The sequence below is a fragment of the Lasiosphaeria miniovina genome, assembly GCF_030549165.1.
Source record: "Lasiosphaeria miniovina strain SMH2392-1A chromosome Unknown B0T26scaffold_1, whole genome shotgun sequence".
NCBI lineage: Eukaryota > Fungi > Ascomycota > Sordariomycetes > Sordariales > Lasiosphaeriaceae > Lasiosphaeria > Lasiosphaeria miniovina.
Genome location: NW_026848220.1, coordinates 3,162,561 through 3,182,912, shown reverse-complemented (window position 1 = coordinate 3,182,912; position 20,352 = coordinate 3,162,561). Strand labels below are relative to the sequence as shown.

At 52.1% G+C, this 20,352-nt stretch overlaps 5 protein-coding genes across 5 annotated transcripts; 3 read left to right on the top strand and 2 right to left on the bottom strand.

Annotated features, from left to right (window-relative positions):
- Window positions 1–864: 864 nt before the first annotated feature.
- Window positions 865–1,788, bottom strand: B0T26DRAFT_686033 (uncharacterized protein). Its single transcript, XM_060440888.1, has one exon. It carries the CDS (start codon window positions 1,491–1,493, stop codon window positions 1,164–1,166), a length of 330 nt encoding a protein of 109 aa, XP_060302727.1. The 5' UTR covers window positions 1,494–1,788; the 3' UTR covers window positions 865–1,163.
- A 3,623-nt stretch (window positions 1,789–5,411) lies between these two features.
- On the top strand, window positions 5,412–6,042 carry B0T26DRAFT_39392 (uncharacterized protein). Its single transcript, XM_060434772.1, has 2 exons — window positions 5,412–5,947; window positions 6,037–6,042. Exon 1 carries the CDS (start codon window positions 5,454–5,456, stop codon window positions 5,850–5,852), a length of 399 nt encoding a protein of 132 aa, XP_060302726.1. The 5' UTR covers window positions 5,412–5,453; the 3' UTR covers window positions 5,853–5,947; window positions 6,037–6,042.
- A 101-nt stretch (window positions 6,043–6,143) lies between these two features.
- Window positions 6,144–6,755, top strand: B0T26DRAFT_745837 (uncharacterized protein; the record flags this gene model as incomplete). Its single annotated transcript, XM_060444620.1, has 2 exons — window positions 6,144–6,457; window positions 6,512–6,755. 2 exons carry the CDS (start codon window positions 6,144–6,146, stop codon window positions 6,753–6,755), a joined length of 558 nt encoding a protein of 185 aa, XP_060302725.1.
- Window positions 6,756–14,565: 7,810 nt separating this feature from the next.
- B0T26DRAFT_760399 (uncharacterized protein) lies at window positions 14,566–16,106 on the top strand (the record flags this gene model as incomplete). The annotated part of the gene is made up of 3 exons (XM_060446383.1): window positions 14,566–15,167; window positions 15,285–15,514; window positions 15,581–16,106. The coding sequence occupies exons 1-3, from the start codon at window positions 15,054–15,056 to the stop codon at window positions 16,104–16,106; spliced, it is 870 nt and encodes a 289-aa protein (XP_060302724.1). The 5' UTR covers window positions 14,566–15,053.
- Window positions 16,107–16,588: 482 nt separating this feature from the next.
- B0T26DRAFT_797808 (uncharacterized protein) lies at window positions 16,589–18,873 on the bottom strand (the record flags this gene model as incomplete). The annotated part of the gene is made up of 9 exons (XM_060446935.1): window positions 16,589–17,174; window positions 17,386–17,513; window positions 17,666–17,767; window positions 17,894–18,025; window positions 18,193–18,278; window positions 18,352–18,370; window positions 18,403–18,614; window positions 18,683–18,762; window positions 18,804–18,873. 9 exons carry the CDS (start codon window positions 18,871–18,873, stop codon window positions 16,984–16,986), a joined length of 1,020 nt encoding a protein of 339 aa, XP_060302723.1. The 3' UTR covers window positions 16,589–16,983.
- Between the last annotated feature and the right edge of the window lie 1,479 nt (window positions 18,874–20,352).

The window sequence follows — 20,352 nt, the reverse complement described above, 5'->3', positions numbered from 1 at the left end:
TCGTCACTTCCGGCGCCCTCCCCGCGAGGGGTCAATGATGTGCAACAAGGTACGGAGGACTCGGGTGCTCAGTGTCGTGCGGGCGGATCACCGACCCCTGATTGACATCAGACCAGATGGTATCCTGCCTGTCAACTGATCTCTGCCCTGGAATGTAACACATATATCCTCAACAAAAAAAAAGTATTCTTATGACAGTCCTTCCCCATCCACTTGCTCCAGTATCAAAAGCCATGCCATGCATCCGCAGGTTTGCCCCACATCACACATTAAGAAAGGCTCACGAGGGAAATGACCTCCGCCACCTGCATTATTTCGTCACCTGCATGAGAGAAACAATATATGAGAATCTGGAAGGACCGCTCAAACAGACAAACCCGAAATGTGATAAGTTCGACAACTCAAAAGAAACCGAAGAAGGAAAACAAAATAAGCTGTCTAATTTGTGCATGAGGCGGCCCGGGGTGAAGTCCTGGGTGGGGGTCAGCTGGGCAGGGGACGAAGCAGACCCCAGTTGGCGACAGCGCCATCCGCGACAGGGGCTTTCGGGCATGCTACTACTCGGCCGACCCCTAGACAAAGCCTCCCCTTACTACGGTGGCTCTACTTGAGTATTTGCTCTTCCGACTTCGACTTGCTCTTGGAGAGAGCGGATCCCATCGGAGATGCTAGTACAACAGCACAGTGAGGGTCATTGACCTGAAGTGGAGAGAACGGTGGCTGAGATAATCGTTCGGGCTCGGATAAAGACTCTAGGTAGTTAAGTTAACGCAAAGCCCTAGCTTGACCGCAATACTGCCGGCTCGCTATCCCTTCCGTTGGATGGATGGCCTATACAATACTTTCTTTGTTCAGAGACGGTCCGGGGGGGGGGGGGGGTAGTAAAGATAAACCTAATGGCGCGAGTTACCGGTGCGATAAATCCCTGCACGGTCATGGGTTCATGTGATTATACGGTAGGTAGTGCACTTGCCCCTCGGCCAAGTGGCCAGTTGGGATTCCCGTCTTGGTACCTACCTGATATTAGAGAGATAAGAGGGGTATGTGCCTAGGCATAGAGGATGGCTGGTTACATCGATTACTCTCTCGTTCTCGACTACTAAGCTCGTCAGTGCGGCATTATACGAGGTGAGCGGGAACTTTGGGGTCGTAGTGCTCGAGGTCTAGGGTAAGAGGTTACGGGGAAGAAAGCCGCGAGAGACAAACATGTCGACGCATTGGAAAATGGAAAGGAGTTCAAGTGGAGCCGGGGAGCCGGGCTGGAGTGACACGAACCCAGGTAATACTTCCTGCCATATAAGGCCAAATAAGACGCTTGCACTACAGGAAAGAGCAGTCAAATGGAGCGGAAAGCAAACCTCAATCCGCCCCAGCCCTGACGGTTGGTGATGGTTAGACGATTCCTCGGTGGCCCGGAAGTGAGGGAATGATGGAATGTGATGTCCGATCCACGCATGGGTATTGGTCGAATCTCGAAATTGCTGGAGCTCCATTCAACTAGAAAGAAGCTTTTGGCAAGAGTTGACCAGTTGACACGTTGAGAAACTGCGCTTCTCGCGCTTCGCACCGCAGGGTGATCCACTCACATGGTCAGCTGGTCAACAAACACTGCCGATACCCCCTAAATTCCCGGCCATGGTAGAACAGACCACGGCCTTGGTTGCCCTACGGTGCAGAGGAAGCTGCATGGCAGATATGTCGCGGATAGTAACGGTGATCGGGCATCGAGGATAAGACGATCCAACTGGGGCCGTATCCGTACATCTCGCCAGGCATGCTATTAACTGGAGACACCGAGATCAGTCTAAGGTTGGTGGACTCTCGCATTTGCGCGTGTGCTGCGTTTCTCCACCCGACAAGTAGTTGCCGGCTTCGAAGTCGCCTTTCTGAGGGGGCCACCCCGCCCTATGTCAATGTTTAATCCTAGAGCCCACACCCTGGTTCAACTTCTTCTCATGCTCGAACTATCCCAGTTCAGATCACCCGCTAGCCTCGTAGACTGGCCAGAAGAGACGGGTTCACAAGTGCGTGATCCGAGCTTGAAAGTCCACCAAGGCAATGAGTATAACAGACGGTAGACGCGGCACAACCAGCCTGAGCTGACTGGCTCCATGTGAGAGAAACCCACTGGCCTGGGATAACTGTCGCCTAGAAGGCGCTAGCTACAGAGAATCCGGAGCATCAATTTGGAGTGGTGTTTTCTCTTCAGGCATCAACTGAATGGACCCCAGCTGCTGGTGTGCCTTCAAGTTTTGTCGGCTGCAACTCCGCGTAGAGTTGACATTCTGAAGTCTTCCTCCAGCTGGAGTTCAAGCCGGCTCCTGGTCGATCCGAAATGCGCTATGACGGATCGGTGATGGCCCTGAAACAACGTTTGCCAAGGCACATGCCGCTGCCATCACACCAGGGAGGCCTTGTTCAATAATCGCCCCCCCTCTGGTCTAGGCCGCATTTTCCCGTCGTTCTACACCACCCTAAAGTGAGAATATCAGACCGAAACATTTCTCCGTTGTAGAAATGGAGACAGCTTATACCATAGTATCGAAGGTAGCCGAAGCCATTAGAAAGATTAATATAATGTTTCGAGGGATAATTGGCGAATGTCGAGCGGTGATTGCGGGTTATGCGGGTTTTGAAGCGAGGTTATGACTGTGCTGCGTGATAGCTTCGTTGGGCATAGTTTCGGTAATCCACCTTATTGCAAACGAAAAGTGCGCGCTGTCTGCCGACGGGCGGTGAGAGTTTCTTAGAAGCCTCATCGTTTGTTAGAACAGCATTGGTTCAAATTATCAACCGTTCGCAGTCCAGCGTGCCCATAGCGTGCGAGAATTCCATTGGGAGAGGACGGAAAGTGAGGCAAAACACTCCCATGTCGATGGGCCTATCACCAGCAGAGACCTGGCAATCCAACAGGTAAAGCATCGGTTCTACTTTTTGGAATCAACTTGACCAGACCACCCGCAGGTCGCCATCTCCTTCGTGGATGAGGCGTGGTTTGAAGGTTGGCACACCTCGGTCCCGGGCCTCATACCCAGTCCCGCGACGTGTTAGGATGCGCATTTATTCTGCTGTTCCTAGAGACTCAACCGTTCGACGTTCGAGTTGTATCGTGTCGTATGAGTTGCTGGCCTAGCTGGGCCTTGGGCGTTAGGACACGAATACCCCGCACTGTCGTGACCCAAACCCCCTCACATTCAGGGGTCGGCCGCTGGAGTTGCAGTACTGGTGGCCTCTCCAAAGGCCTGCTTGTGACACCAACACACATTCAACAACCAGACTTGCTATATCTTGCAGTAGACAAGACAACACTTCCATGGGCATGTCGCACAGCATCCGAAGGCCAGGGCTATCGTCAAACTGTCCAATCAAGGATGTACAGCACATGGATAGGGAGAGCCTAGGCTCGTGAAGTATTTCGACCTTTTGGAAACTTCGCTGCGAAGACCATTTATGACCAACGAGATGCCGTTCTGGTAGATGCAGCTGGTTTCGCCTAGGAAAAAAAAGCTGTCCTGTGGGAGACCGCTGAATTCTCCCAATGAGCCAGCCCTTCAATTTTGACCACATTCCCCCAGAGTGCCCGAGAGACTGATATGTTTTGTGCACGGTAGCACCCAGGAAGCTTGCCATCGGCACCCGAAGCGGAAATTATGCGGCCCCGAGGAGATGTGACAGGCCTGGACAGCGTGCATGTGCGTCACATCACGAGTTTCGCACGATCTTCGTAGTCAAAGATTAGGCAAATACAGGGAGGATTGACATCTGCGTGATGAAAGACAGACCCAGGGAGTCTTTAAACCACGCCCATGTGTCTTTAGTTGTAGATTTGATGGGTGCCTAATGCGGGGCAGATCTTGTGATTTTCCCTGGGGTTAGCGGTGGGAAAGTGCTTTCGAGTTCGACCTGTTCGACAAGCCTTGCTCTCAGAGGAACAAGTATCCGTGTAGTACGGCGTAGCATGAATTTATGGCGTGTATACGTTGGTGATGACAGTATAGAGGCTGTTTTCCTGTTTGACTAGCAAGCAGCATGTATTCCAGGACATCCGAAGGAAGGCTTCCTAAAGCGTGGCGATCTCAAAGGCGGCAACAGGCTGAGAGGCGTTAAGTTGTACATAACCCCATAGGCACTGGCTGCCGCTTGGTCTGTGTTCTGGGTACGGTCTAAAGCCTCTGGAGTTCTGGATCGATCTGATGCCGTTTGTGCCTTGGCCATGCAACGATCTTCCAGCCACCAACCCCCCCGGAATTTTGGTGGCAGCCTTGTTCATCAGCCAAGGGAGCGGGCGCCGAAACTTTACAGCCCCGCATGCCCTCACTTTGAACGGCAAGTAGCCACGAGGTACCGCAACTGATCAAATACTCTAGCGGCATAGTTGGCACCTGAGTCTTGTTCTTTTTTCATCTCGCAGTAGCATGTTTTTGTCTAACAGGGTTGAGGTTGCAATGTGCCAGCTTTGCCAGGATTGATGCCACAACCAGCGGTCGAGCAGAGGTTCCAGGGAAAGTTCTGTTGCACAAACATTTAGGCCGCGTAATATCGACAACGGCTAGGGCTTCTCGCAAGTAGCTTTGCGACATGTCCTGTTTTGGCACGCCGACGGTAGCTGATACCTAGCCTGGCAACAGAAATCGGTCATGTAATGACCGCAAATATCCTGGCAAGGGCCACAGACGACATCTCTCAGAAGGGGCGCTGATTGTTCGTAATGCTATCGTCGTGGACAGCCCAAGGTGGGTCTGTGAGACGGTGGTGCACTGCATCATGTGTGTTGAGCACTCGTTAGTCAATGCACCAGTTTGAGCCAAGTCTTCTGTCCAGCCAAGAAGACCACATCACCATCCGGAAAGTCGGTTGATGAGAAAATCGTTCGGGAGGTGGTGATGAAAAATGCAGGTCTCGAATATAACTGCGACAGAATAATAAAAAACGCCTCCTGCATAATGCCCACAGTTCTTTTTTCTTTGCTGTGCCTCATGCCATATGCAGGGCTGCCACATGGCGTCCAAAGGAGGGCGATGGGTCGATTAACGAGCGGGCTCGTTTCCTGTCCTATTGCTTTTATCCTCCGCTTTCTGTCATTTTTTTCAGTCCCCTGCTCAGCCGTAGAGACCAGGGGATTGTTGCGCTATGTGCTGCAAGACCATCGATAGTTCCTGGCCTTTTGGGGAAGGAACTCCTTTTCTCGTTCTTTTTCTCGGGAGGAAATCCGAGGGCGTTCTTAGGTCTTGAGAATTTGGCCCCCTCGCCGTTGAGTCCCGGCCTCGAGTGGAGGGGCCCTAGACTGCCGCAAATGCAGGGCAGAGGTGTCATACCACGATCAGATTTCCCCTGGTCAGCCTGCTCGGCTTGGTCAGACGGTGACTAAGGCGAATTTGGAAATGCCGTTATCTTGGACTACCTGTGATTTCTGTCAGTCTTAACTTACTGAGAACTTTTTGCCTGGCTAAACAATGTATTACCATCGTATCCAAAGGAGTTCAGTAAAGAAATGCCTGCACCGGACAAACTTGACGCGGATTCAGCATGGGGTGGAAGCGCGAAAGGCCACATACTCGGCTCATACCCCAACAAACTTGCCCGAACCAACCATGTCTACTGGACAACAGAAGCCGATACTAGTCGATATCGCGGAACGCATCAAGTGTCCAATCCAGGCCCCAGTCCATAGTTGGTCAAGGCTTTTCCTTCGCGCCAGCACCGTATCCTTGCGCGTCTTCTCGCCCCATTCTTGGGACCTAACAATCGCTGCTGGCCTGAGTTCCCCGACATCTGCGGGCCGCTTCGCATTGGAACACTGGTCGAGTACTGGCGCCAAAAATTCAGGGCTGACCGTCCGTATCTGCAGTTGAAGGATAAGCGGTCAATCATACCGCAATCCACTTTTCTCTCGACGATTTGTACGTACCCTACCAAGACTTATCAGCACCCCTTTTCATCATAAAGGGTACGCGTCCCCGCGGGACTCGACGCTTCTTGTTGCAGTGTTGTAGAAATCTTTGCTGTTGTTCAAAGACACTGACTGGTTCTTCCTAGATAGTCGTTCGTCGTCGAGCCCTCAACCCGAGCCCTCGACCATTGCCCTTGAAACAGCCCTGACGATTCCAGAACGACGGCCAGTACTTTGGCATCGATTGTCCAATATGGCATCATCTCTAAGGGGCCCATCACCACCGCTGGATGGCGCACAGGCAAACAAGGACCGTGTGAGCGGGAATCCTGACAAGTCGCCAATTCCTGCCCAAGCCACAGGTGGCGGCAATCCCATTCTTCACGATACCGTCACCGGCTTCCCATTGATGCCCGAGATGGATCGAGTCCCAGGCATTCCTAGTCAAGCTGAGGGTGTTGTGCCGAAGGTGGAGGATGCCAATAGCATGGAGAATGGAGACAACCGAGCATTGATCCCGGCCGTCGACTCTCGTGAAAACTCCATCCAATGGGCTCGTTCCGAAGTGTTAGTTACCCTGCTTGAGGAAATTCGAGTGAAGGAGACTGATTAGACCCATAGCGACTCCAGTCTTTCTCGCTCCCCATCTAGCGAGCAACTCCGCCATGAAGAAACCAAGAAATGGGTTCACGACCCTAGCGGACCAGGCTTTCTCTATGGGCGTGGGGATGCTGTAGCACTACCCTCCCGTAGCGCGAAAAATGTGTCGGACATGGAGTCTTTTGGAGTGGGAGCTCCTCCGACAGTCTCTCCGGTTCGATACCCGGGCCATATTGTGGTCGATGACAAGGGCTCGTCGCCCTGAACCAAACGGTACGAGGCAAAAGCAACACTGCAGGAAGGGTCCGATAGCAAGTTGTCAACTTCGAATTGAGGTATCCTGTATGGAAGAAAAAAGTGGTACAAGTTAAAGGGGGAACTAGGCCAAGGTGTTGAGCAGTCTGGGACATACCGGCATTGGAGCCAAAGATGTCTTCACTTCGTGATCTTAGTTGGCATTGCGTTTCGTGTCTTGTGTCCCTCTATCGGATTTAGGAGATATGCGGAGAAGCAGTTCAAGCCACGGACAGGTAATCCCCCTGACGCAGCTCAAGAAGAGTATGTAACAACGTCACGCCAACGATATTTCCTGCTGCGTTGAGCAGCAAGACTAGTGCCGTGTTGTCATTCCGGGGAAGGGGGGTTTAAAAGGTTCGATTTCCGATCAAAATGTGTTGAGCCAAGACGAGTTCAGGAATGTAAAGTGCAGACATCTAATGGTGTGTTCCAAAGCCGTTGGGGACTAGTACTGTTAGCATAAAATGGAAATGCACACGTCATGTGTGACAAACATACCTTGAAGTGTTTCTTTAGCCGCACGCTTATTCTATCACGTCAGGCTTTTCGACTGAGGTGCAAACCCCAAATTTGGCAGGTCCAGGGGGTGCATTGAGTAAGCGTTCGTTGGTGCGTAAAGGAGAAAAATTCCGAGGAGGGTTGGACGACTCAATACGCCCACACATATATCAGTCTGTTGCTTGGCTGTAAGACAACCAACTACTTTCGACGTCAAGTAGCAACATTAAGAGGGATACACCAAATTCTGCAATCCTAGCAACCATAACCGATGTGCAGTACTGCCACAACCCGATCGGGTTGTACCACAGGCGGGTTGTGCCACAGGTAGGTTGTACCACATCTGTAGCTGCCTCATCCCGACAGGATGGATTATCAAAAACTCGAAAGCAGAGGCAGGCAATAAGACACCTTCTCACAAGCCACTGCTCTTTTTGCTGCTGTGTGCCGGCGTGCCCAATAGAAATATTTTCTGGCTGATGAGCACAACCCATAATGAGACTCTCCCGAAGAGTGAATCTTTTGCTGACTGGAATTTCGACGCTGTAGCGGTCTGAAGTTGGCGGCTGCCAATTCACTCGCACCTTCAATTCGGCCCCAATGGCGGAAAAGGTCAAATCTTTTTAGAAGCATTTGAAGTGGTTGACCACAGCTCAGGGAAGGATGGCTTGGGAATATTCTGCCGAATTTGAATGAGAAAACTCATGTGACACACAAAAAAAAGCAGGTGTTCGAGGCAACTTGGGTTGAGTTTTTGTGGCCGATATTGGGAAAGGGCTAGTGAAAATGCCTCACTACTGCTTGAAGGAGACACTGGGGGAACACCAGACAACACCCCCCAACCCACGAAAGCAAAAACAACTCTTGTCAGCGTCAATCCTTGGAAGTTTCTGGCTTTTTGGGTTTGTAACAAAGTGTTTCGAGTCCGCGGCCCGAATGGATCGGCCTCCGCAGAGGGGACTTTGACTTTTCCAGGTCCTTCGGGCCACTTGTTCGTTTCCTCATGTAGGATACTAGCATTTGAAGAAGTCGAGAACAGATATAAAGAAAAGGAAACGCCACGAGACGCGTCAGATCTGGATCATGTAGTGGGATGTGAAAGATTGGAAGTCAATCTGAAAGCGTCGAGGACATGAGTCAAGAAGAACTTGTCTCGGGTCCAAGGTCCCCAGGGGAAACTGTCTGAGCCTCACGTATCGTAGTGGTTTGATGCGAAATGGCTCGCCGCTGAATGTTGAGTGGCCAAGACCGGACACTACTGCTGCTTCATGCCTCGGTTATATAATGGGCCCATTGGTCGGTTATCATTCGGATAAATACTACCAACCCCGTGGACGGAGAGATAATAGTCAAGAGGAGAAAACGAGACAGGGATAAGTAGATAAAAAAAGACAAATGCGATCGTGTACGCATTTGGAAAAGCTCTGTTTAGGCAATGGCCATAGGAGACATTGGCGTCCCAACATCGACGGAGTGGCACTGAGCGTTCGTGGGGCGGTTTGCCTGCTAACGGCTCCAATAGTCAGCAAGGTCTTGCGGCTCTGCTAAAGTTGCCCCCCCCGAAAGACGATGGTCGCCATATTCAAGACCGATTGAAGAGCCACGGCTTCTCCAAGGTCGGACCATTTAGCATGGCGATAGAATGTCGCGGTGAACGGTGCCGCGGTAAATTAGGGATTGAATGGCATGGTGTTGAACTCCATCCGCTTCCTGCAAGCGTTTCTCTTTATCTTGATGGTGGACCTGGACTGATCTCGGTATTGTCCCAAAGATGGAAAAAGAGAGAAGTCGGTCGTCGATTATCGATTGTCGGGGTACTCCCTATTTCGGGCCGGTGCGGTATGCAACAAAAAGTGGCTGACCCTCCCCGAAGATTGGGGGGATCTGTGTGGTCTTATTCACTGTGGCTCAAACCCAAGGCGATCCAGCTTGTAGCGGTAGTTGGTTGTGAAACAGTCTCGGCATCTATCGCGGCACATTGCACGTTCGGGAGAGGAGGATTCGACAAGTCTGCCTGACAGACCGACAAGCTCAACATTAGCGTTCATGCTATGAATTGCCTACTTTTCCGCAAAGTTCCCGGGATCTGCTTACCACGTCTTGGAAGACCAACATGCGAGTGGGCCATTTTGGTCTCTCGAGTGGTTCCGGAGAAGTGGTTTGGGGAATTCCGCGCGACCATGTGTCGAGACTTGCCAGATGGGCGAGAGGAAACGTAGAACAACTGGGAGTGACCAAGACAGGGAAGATTAGAGATTGGGAACAGAAGAGAAAAGCGCATGTTCGACAACCCCAAAGCCAAAATGGCTTAGCTTCTATTGTATGGGTATGGACTGTGGGGCAGGTATGGGGTGAGAGTGAGGGACAGTGGGTTTGCGAGGAAAGGGCGACCACCAACAGTCCATTGAAGGTTTTCAAACCTGCCAGCTGGAATGGAGATGACCAATTTCCGAAACTCGCGGAAAGAGCGATCAAAGTCGCGACTTGTGCAGTGCGTCGGTCCATGGGATGGGGTTTCTCCAGTCCAGTCGCGGTCTGGCTCAGCGGAAACGAAATCGGGCCAGCGCTTCCTTGTCAGCTGCTGTGAATCTTAAACCCCCAGCACGTCACAGGGGTGTGTTTGTCGGAGACTGGAGGTTGTTCGAGAAGAATATCCATAGAACATAGAAGTTTTCGGCAATGGTCTTCTTGGGCAGTCTCCATGCAGTCACGCCCAATTGGCACCTTAGCTGAGGTATGGTCGACGGCCAATCACCAGAACTGCAGTTTCTTGGGACGGTAAGCTCACTCCATCCACCCATCCCTTGAAGCTTAACCTCCAAGACGCGGGGTTTTGCCTCTCGACCAAGTCTGGATTCAATCAATGTCCACGACGGCTTCAGTGGCGGCCTCTCGAAGCGACTTGACCAATCCATACTTTTGGATTGGCTAGTTCGGTCCTTCTCAGGTTACATATTGCCACATTATTCCGAGCGAGAGCGGCTGCTGCCCCTTTTCGCTAACCAAATGGCGCAAAGGTTTCCGTTTGGTGTCTAAGCGAAAGAGGCCCCATCCCGGCTCCTTCCACAGCTGCCAATTTATCGTCCCTCTTGTTGGTTATAGTGTGCTCGGCCCCAACAAGAGAAAGAGGAAGGATTTCCGCGACGGGGTTCTCCAACAACGACTGTTAGCCCATTGGCAGCAGCTGATCAGATGCTCGAGCGTACCCGGCACGCGCGGCCGCGTCCTCTTGGCCAATCCGCTGGTTTGGTGGAGAGAAAGTTTGTCCACCAATGTCTCATTGCGGTAACCCGCGTTTCCGAACGAGCAGATGACTGGCTGCTCAGGGACCGAGAAGAGTGACTTCCACTCTTCAACCTAGCTCCGGGCGCGGTACTCTCCTGTTCCGGTCCGTCAGCTGGCATGGGTCAGGCAGGCCGCTGTGGGAGCTCTCCCAAACCTCGGCGTCCTCCGACAAATTACTTGGAGGCTGAGCCATCCGAGCACCACTCTGATCAAGGGCCCTCTCCGTGACCGAGTCTACCACGTATCCAGTTTCATCAACGACACAAGACTGTGTGCGTCATAGGTCGGTCCCAGGGTCGGCTCCTCTGTACTGTGCACAGTACATGGTAGTATTCGATGCTCATTGAGGCAGTCACCCTTTTGTCCCTTTTGTTTGAACGAGGTCCCAGGGGTCATCCCTGGGAAGCTCAACAACCTAGCTCGGGCAACTTTGCCTTGAGCCTAGGCGCCTGAGGTATCATCAGGCTTGGTCCATGCCCGCATCGACAGTCTGGGACGCTAGAACGACACCCTCTGACCACTAGCAGTTCGACCACTAGGCAATTCCAATTGCTCCATGCCCGGACGGGGGCCGTGGGATCGCGGCCAGCCTAGGCGAGCCCCAGAAAGCACCACCCCACAGCGGCTCGGCCCGCTAGTGAAGCACTTTCTGGCGGGTTTGATCGCTGGAGCTTAAATGAACCGCTGGCCATGTCGAGGCTCCAAGATTGCGACCGTGGCCAGGGCATTGTCTCTGGCACGAGCTCTGTCTCTCTGATCAAATATAGAGTAAATATGTTCCCAGCCATATGCGCATCTCTGTTTTCTCTCTCTTGCCAGTTGAAAATGTCCCCTTGAGTATTTGTTGATTATTTGAGGCTCAATCTTTCAGATTTAAGGCGTGAAAGAAGCAGGCAGGCTGGGACAAGAGCGTCGCAAACAGAGGGGGAGGGGGGAGGGGGCAAGCAGAACTTAACCCATTTCGATATTATACTTCTTCTCTTGTTTCCGCGTCTTGGTTCTATGACCTCTTATCTCGATAGATAGTTTGTCGTCGCTTGGCCTTTTCTTTGGCTTATTTCTGTTTCATTATTTTAGTCCTGCACATACAGCGATATGAGCGTCGACCGATAAGTATAGCTGTGGCTCGAACATTGGCTTGGGTCAAAAAGGCGGCAGTGGCCAGCATGCCATCTTTTGATATTGCGTCGATACCAGTTGAGCCATATTGGTCAAATATTAAAGTGTCTTAAGACAAATTGGGAAATTTTCTGTCCTCGAAATAAAGGCGCTGCAATTGACACACCGTCAACTTGATATAGGACGCCGTTGACGATGTTGACGATGGTGTGCCTAGCCATGACTCTTCTAAACCCTAACCCGTTCTTGTCAGCCACAGAAATATATGAAAGAAGGGAAATTTAGGCCAAATCCTTCATTCAATTTTATGAGACAAAGAAGAAAGAGAAACAGAGCAGAAAATAGGTTACCGTTGATATATTATTAGTCTCCTCGCCTATGCATTTAGTAAGTTTTGAAGGTACGGCAGCTGAGTAAAGTGTTTTATACAAGCAATAAACTGCCCGAGTATGTACGGAGTATCCGTCCCTCGGACAAAAGTTGGCCGAGACATGTGCGACCCAAATTAGGCTTTAATAGTCATTTGGCCCTGATGCGGCTCTGCTAGGCATCTCCCCTTGTCCAACCACGATCCCAGCTCTCACCGAAATTTCAAGATGGCTTGGCCGAAAAGTAGCAAACTAGGTAAGCAACCGGAACTGAATGGGGGTGGCTGAAAGGGGCGTCAATAAGCACCGTTCTTAAGATCATCGCGATATTGATGATGTGCAGAGAAGAACGCGGGGAACGCTGGAAGAGGCGCCCCGACACCCGCCGTCCATCCACCTTCCAGGCTCGAGCCTTGTCTTGTTGCTCAGTTCCTCCTGCCTATTGATGCGTGCGCAATCATGACTTGCCGCAGGTCCCATCCATTGGCTCCCGGCGCAGCGATTTAGAGGTTGCAATTGGCAGAATCTCTACGCGCACAACCAGGTGAGTCCCTGTCAGCAAGGATAACTTTGCGGCCGAGCCAGAACTTCCACTTGAGCCGCACGAAGGGGATACAGTAAGGTGGTCACCTAGCCCCCCAAAAACCCGCCATGTCTGTTTTTGTCTCGTAGGAAGACAGTCTCGTGGCCAGCAGCTTTGTGATTCATTCTTATCTTTTTGCAGTGCAGCGGCCCTTGGTCTCGTTCGATTCGCTGGACATCATGCAACCCGGCTGGTAATTATGCACGAGTTCATTTTTGTCGCCAGACGAGACGCCTGGAAAGCAGCCACGGCGGGGATTGACGTTGGGGTCGCCATCGTACAGTAGCTGCCTACCTACAATCTACCAGGAGTCTTGAATGGGGCAGCGTGTCAGGGCGATCATAAGCAGGTGAGCCGGTCTAAATGAACAAAGGTTTGCGATTCAGGGGTAAAGTGGATTGTGCATCCATCTGCGGAGTTGGAGTGTCTCATCCGAGGACGAAGCGCTGGGTTGCTGGTCGGCTTTCCAGAATTGAAGGTGAATCTCCAGACAAGGGGGGAAGCAAATCACCTACCTCCTACCCAGGTAACAGATAAGAGAATGCAGTAGCAGCCTAGAGTACTTAGTAGCTAGCTTTTGACGAAGTTGTTGTGCGTGTCTCGGCCGATGCGTGTGCCTCACTCGCATCGTGTCTCGCTCGGTTTATTTGGCTGGTCTCCTGCAGAAGAGGACAAATTGGGCTAAAACAGAACCGCCTCTGCACTTGCGGGATCCACGAACAGATTGGGGCGACTGGACACCAAGACGTTTGCGAGGCAATTACTGTATTATTGGACCTGGGGGTACCTTAACCATCCCCAGAGGGTTCTTATTACATAGCTCGGATATGCACTTACGACGCGAGATGGACAAAGGGCTCGAGGGGTTGGGGCGTTGAAGGCCGTCGTCTTTCCACCATGCCATTGAAAGGAAAATGTAGCTAAGGTAGGAGGAACATAAGCCGGGGTGGAAGACGCGTTGGATGCGGCAGCAACTTCCAGCTTCACGGGTCAATTTGGCCGAGTAACTTGGTATGTGCCTTCCCATCGTGCCTTCCTCCCATGGCTGCTGGCGGTGTACTTCAGTTCGTCCCTCCCCCAGAGTTGCAGAACTTCCACATGCATCAACTCCAACCCCACAAAAAGTGAAGTGGTCTCCCTCCCTTCTTCTCTCCCCAACACGTTAGCAATTGCCGGCTGCTTGCTTGTCCAAGAACAGCCACTTTCCGTCTGTCCTAGAGGCGCCCCCTCATGCCCCCATGGCTTCAACCCGAAAGCGAAATGGTTGTGTCTCTCCCTTTCATGGCTCTCTGAGCAAGCCAATAGGTACCGTAGGTGCCAGGTAAGATATTGCACCTAAACGTTATTCACGAAAACACAGCTCGCCGACGGTCTAGGTCTCACTGTAGGCCGCTGCTCCAAAGTATTCAGGCTGCATGATAGGCTTTCATCGCGATGTCGAACATGAGCGGGTAATGTAGGTAGGTAAGAGATTCTGCATTTGCAGGCGGTGGTAAAGATCATTCTTCAGTTTTGGAATGCCTGGTGTGCATCTACCCGTCTACCCGCATGCGTAGGTGGTAGGCTGCGACGCTCGTCGCCTCTCGAAACATACCCACGGGTGGTCACACCACTGAGGATGTGAGAATCCGCGCCGCGAGGAAGCACCTACTCACCAGGCATTTCAATATTTCTCCAAGGAGTCCTGGCGGGAAGACAGCTTATTTCAACGCCCCGAATTAAATCCTCATCATCAGAGCTTCTTCGTCTGTTCTGTCTTCGTGCTTGCTCCCCAATTCGCAGTCTCTCAAGCCCCTTTTTCGCAATGCCGGAGAGCTCAACGTTCGAACTACCCTCATGCTTGGAGCTGTCCGCCTACCGAATCTCTGCACTGATTGGCGTGTCCGATACATGTCGGTCGCCGCCTTTTTGCGAACCAACAATATGGGTCGCAATTTCGCCGTCTCGAGCTTAGTACTGAGTCCTAGATATTGCACCGCCTCGTGTTTCTCTCGAGTATAACCCCACAGCGACTCCCGGGGAGCTGCTTGACGGACCAGAGCAGAACACATGGCAGCGCTCCCGGAACTGTGACGCAAAAGACAAGAAGCCCTAGTCCAATACCCAATCAACTTGACCAGGCTGTCGATCGAGCTTCGGTAGTTTAGTTGCCTTGAACATAGCGCCGGCTCAGCACATCTGGACTTCTTTACCGCCGTTGTGCTCCATCCAGTAGACAGGAAGCCGTCGTTGGATTGCTTCTTTCGCTTTGCCCTGCGTCTGAGATACGCCGCGTCTGTCCCTTCGTTGCCCAGTCGGTGAAAGACGAATTCCCATTTAACGCAGAGCGCTCTCATCCGACCTGCCCCTGCAGACCAAGCACGCACCTCTCTTTATTCTCTTGACCGACGGCCTGACAACAACCCAGCAAGAAATGTTCGGCAGGATCGAGCCTCGTGGCCATTCGCGGCGTCACCGTCACCACTCCAATATCTCCGCTGGGCCCGCTTTAGACGGGTTCCGAGACAGCTTCAGTGATCTTTCACTAGTATCGACGACAGCTTCTTCGGTTACCCGGGGCTCCATTGAACACACTTCGCTCACTGATATCACTGGCTTCTCCGATACTTCGGAGAGACATAGCCACTCCTTACCACTTCGCCAGTGCTGTCCTGTTACTAACCAGTGGTCGCCGCCGAATCCTGTGTCGGTTCGGCAGCAACAAGCATCCCTCGCAGCCCTCGCCGCCGCCGGTCTAGAGCCTGGAAAACTGCCACTTGACAGCTATGACTTCATGTTATCCACTAGCCCTCCATCGGCGAGTATCCAGGACAATTGCTCCGGGTCGGACTCGAAGGCTTCGATGCTAGTTTGTGTTCCGAACTCAACCACTTCGTAAGTGCTCGCTATCACCCCTCAGTCTAACCCAATTCTGCTGGGTGCCGCTGACACTTTATCAAGTTCCAGGCAATCGACCATAGATGAGACATTAACTACCCAGCAACATGTCGAAGACATATCAAGTCCCGTCGATAGAGATGCCGCGTTGTTGAAGAAGGACAAGAAAAAGAGAGGCCCCCGTGAAGCTCGGCAATCTGTGGTGCCTCGAGGCAAAACCAAGAGAAAGGACTCGATCCAATATAACGTGAAGGAAGAGGGGACCTACATGGCCATTGGTCAACATCCCATCTATCCGGCCGTCACCCGGACAGATCCATATTTCCCCAGCGTTTCCGAACAACGACTGACCCACCCGTACCCGACCTCTTTAGACGAGGATGATCTCTATGACCAGCATGCCCCTCCATCGCAAGAATATGGGGTTGGCCAGTACATGGAGGTGGAATATCAAGCGTCAGATGCGTTTCACGTCGCCGAGGAGGGGTATCACATACTTGGAGGCCATTATGCCGAAGAGGCCCATTCGGTCTTGGAGGATGGCGGCAATCATCAGAGTCCCGATGACTGGGATATGTGTGAAGTTTGACGGAGATAACAGCTCCTTTGTTGTCAAAGTCCCCTTCTTGACGCTGTTGAACGGGATGGCAAATAGATACGCAAACGTCTCCGATTTACCGATTGGAAAATTTTGCCCAGCTTTTGCCACTCAGCCACCATGAGTCGACGAAAGTTTATCGACGTCCTCACACACCAACTTCGGCAAACGTCAGCTGAGGTTGATCAGGCGGTGACAACTTCGCGCTTACTCATTGGTTCCTCGCATTTTCTTTCTTTTTTTTCTTTCTTCCCTTGCCACTTAGCTTGGGAAACGTTGTTCTATCAGTGTCTTTCCCAACAAAGTTAGCTAGTTAGCTGCGTTATTTCTGCAACTTGCGATCCCACTGGAACGGTTGGCGAGAGACAACATTCTTTTCTTTTCTAGGTCTCGCTGTCTAGCGCCCCGATTGCAGTGAAAAAGACCCCACGAGCTGTGTTGTCTGGAATTGGCTTATCTGGTGGCTTAACGATGGACTATAACAATTTCATTTTCTCCGGCACTCGGCTTGGGGGGCCGGGAGTCTAATTGTATCTGAACAAACAGGTCCCCTTCCCCCCTCAACGAATTCACGATCTCGATTTCGATATTTGACTAAAATGGTTCGCCTCCTACCTACCTAGTTATCCCTGCAGATCGAGAACCAGCACTGCCTTCCACTAGGTAATGAATGTCATGCAGAATCCCGTGAAGGCAATTCCGGCTCTCTTGGCGATCCAAAATTTAACTCTTTTCTATCACGATCATCCAAATATTTGTGCAGCTCGCCCCTGACCCCTAAGCCTCAACCGTCGTTGCGGTGCATTTGCAGACCACGGATCGACATCGGGACACGTCCAGGCTGGCCTCGGCCAGACGGGCCAACAAGTTAAATCTCGATGCACAAGTGAAACTCGCCACAGATGCCCGAGCTGGTAATGTAGCATGCGGAAGAATGCAACAGTGAAACCTTTGATAGGACTGAGTCCTGCTTCATGCCCCACAGCCCCAGACCGTGGTGGGCGCCGCAGACCCGGTTCGCACCGCAGACCAGGTTACTGGTGCGCCTGGATACTGCAGCTGCAAACGCCCAAATTCGGTTCAGATTCAAGGATTATTAGGCGTCTGTTCAACGGCAGCTCGAGGCCTTCCAGCCACTCTCCTCTCATTGTCAGTATTGCAAGCTCCTGCTTAATATTTTCGAGCCTACAGATAAGGGTGAATTATGTGCATTTTCGTTGGGAGACAATCGTGCGAACTCAGCGTAAGCACGAAAACCGCACTTACATACTGATGACGGTTTGTTGACGGAGTGACGAGGAGTCCCCGTTGGCCGCAAACAAGGCAAGGGATTCGTATTTCGTCTTGGCCTCCGAGGCACTACATGGCTCTTTCCGCGCACAGGAATCTTCTTGTGCGCTTTATTTTCCGACAGCGACTGGACCGGTTAGCATCATTTTGTCGAGTATTCGAGACTGCCCGAACTTCGATATCGGTGTTGTGACCAATTTGTTGGGCAGTCTGTAGTCATCCAGACTGCCCCGTTGCCCGCCAAGGCAAGCTTTACGCACTGGGTCAATTCGGGACTCGTCTCACTAGACATCCCCAGGGTGAAGTCGGGCAGATATTCCACAAACTTTGGTGGTACCTCGCGGTCGATGTGGTTGGAATGTCTCGAGGAAGCCAAAGCTGATCACCACAGCCGCCTCTCAACATGGAGTCATTCCCCTTGGCGATATCGGCATGATTACATGAGTCGCTGAGCCGGCCGGAAAATTGAGACTTTCTTGACCGCTCACTGTATTGGAACTACCGCGGTCTGCGAAGCGGGTGGAAGCAATGCATCGAACCCGGAGAGGAGCACGGGCCGTTTATTCCGGGTAGATGGCCGGCTTCGAAAAAGGCAACCAACGGACCCAACGTCATCTGAACTGGAAGGCAACAAATTAGGTTCTTAGTGCTAAATCCCAGTTCCATGGTGCCGCTACCCGCCCTAGCCGGGAGCTCAAGCATATGCCAGCGCCGTTTGAAGACATGGGTCTCCGGATGGACGAACCGAGTGGACCATTCCTACCCGCCTTACGAAGGACAACGGTACCTGTCGAACCCTGACTTGACGGATGGCGCATTCCACGGGCAACGAGCACGAAGGTCGTCCCCGGGTCCGTGTGCTAATCTGCTGTCCTAACATCCAGTTTCGAGTTTCATCCGCAGGGCGCCATTAGGCAGAACGGTTTCTACCGTGAACGCATCACACCTTATTCGAGTCTTCGCATCTAAGAAAACACGCCACTTCAGTTTAACACACGCCTGACCAAGCCAGACGGCCGATAAGTTTAAATTGATGTTTTGCCCTGGATGTTGTGCTTCCATGGCCTTCTTGTCGGACAGGAGTTCAGTTCCGGAGGGAAAATTCCGCCCAGGAAATTCTTTTCTCTGGCCATTGAACACCTCGCGTCGACGACCAAGAATGAGGCTGCTCAATACGGAGGGATCTTGCAGCAGTAGGGAAGATCGAGCCTCAATAAAATATCAGGTAAGTTTGAGACATAGTGCGACACTTCGTGGCAGGTTGGAAGGCAACTGACGCCTGCCTTGTCGCTGTTTTTAGAACTGCACGTCCTCTCGAGTATCTCGAAGTAGTCGACAGGTCTTTTACACAGTAGGACTTGCAAAACACAGCGGGGTTGCATCACGATCAGCACCCACCTGCAACATGCAACGCCAGGAAACTTGACACTCCACTGAAAGGACTCCGCCGAAAGGCAACCAAAGCCATGGCGTCTGCCGGATACTTGTTTCGAGAAAAAAGATTCCCGCCCAAGCATGCACGCGACGCCATCCTAGTTGGCAGCCTCATTCGGGACAGGTTTGCAGCCCGGCAATGTGACAAAGCCAGATTGGACTTGGACTGAAATTGCACCTACATTACGTAGCAGCAGAGTTTGTTCGCGCCAGATATTGCTAGTATTTGCCGCTTCAGATATGCCAGAGCCGCCCTCTCCGCCCTCTCGACCAGTTGGGCAGACAAAACGACACATTGGGGGCAAGAGAAGGCACAACATTTAGGCATTAATCGAGACACCATGCGCCCCGAGATAAGTTAGGCAGATAAGGAGGAAGGCTGGCTGGCACCAAGCAGGGAACACGCGCAAGGCTCTGACGGGAGCATCACGACAGATAGAAAACACCCCAACATATGGAAAAGGGTTAATATAGGACCTCCCTACTGGCCAATCACAGCGCTCGCGGGTCGACAGCCCCGGCCCGCAGCGGCATACAGCACGTTTCCTCATGTCCAACAAATGGGAGGGCAAGCCATTACGGGAGTAATCATTAGCTAGGGAGTCGTGATTTCGGGTAAGCGCCTTGACCGCGCCCACGCCCGTTAACCGACGCGCTGAATCCCGGCTCAGAGCCTTGTCTTGGCCTGCTTTGCCTGTCGCGGCATCCATGGATGGAGATATGGATGTACATACACAGTGTCCGGTCCAGCCTGATGGCTGGGGGTCTAGAACAAGGACGAGAATATGAGAAAAGGGGGCTTGGGGGGTTGGCCGGATAAGATACATAGAACGAGGAGAGAAAAAAGGTGGGAAAAAAAAGGCAAAACTCCCCAGTTATTAGGAGACAGGAGCCTTTTCCGGATCTGCACATTGCAGTCTAGATTCTGTCAATGTCTCAAGAAGGCGCACGTGGGATTCCAAGCCAAGCTGAGCCAAGTCAGAAAAGGCAACGCGCCGGTACATGTCCCTCTCTCCTGCCCTGCTTTACCTGTTCATTTCCCTACTACGGAGTAGGGGATTGACTGCCGGATGCATACTGTGTGTACCTTGGACGCCTGAGCCATGGCGGAAATTATGGACCTAATTATTGCGCTCGGAGGCTGGGAGGTACATGCTTGCCGATTGCTAATCGGCTGCTGGTCGAGATCGAGGTTTGAGATCGCAACCCAACCAGATAATCCAAGAGTGAGTATGCCGTCGGCAGAGTATGGTGCCTTGGATACCTATCTTGCCGTGACCACACGGCACAGTTCTGCTGTTCCTGACTGGGCGAGACACGCAGATCGCAAACTGCCCGGGCATCTACCTACCTAGTGAGAAGAGCCTTGCTTGTAATGTGCACTTTTTCAGCTTCTAGCCCAAAGACGAAAAGAAAATATGACGAGAAGCTACATGCCGAGTGGCGACATTAGCGGCCTTTCCTTGCTAGTGGTCTTATCTCCTTGCACAGTGTGCGATACTTCAGGGGGGCG

Coding starts and splice junctions, on each gene's coding strand:
- B0T26DRAFT_686033 (XM_060440888.1), bottom strand. CDS start 1,493: ATGGAGCTCCAGCAATTTCGAGATTCGACCAATACCCATGCGTGGATC.
- B0T26DRAFT_39392 (XM_060434772.1), top strand. CDS start 5,454: ATGTATTACCATCGTATCCAAAGGAGTTCAGTAAAGAAATGCCTGCAC.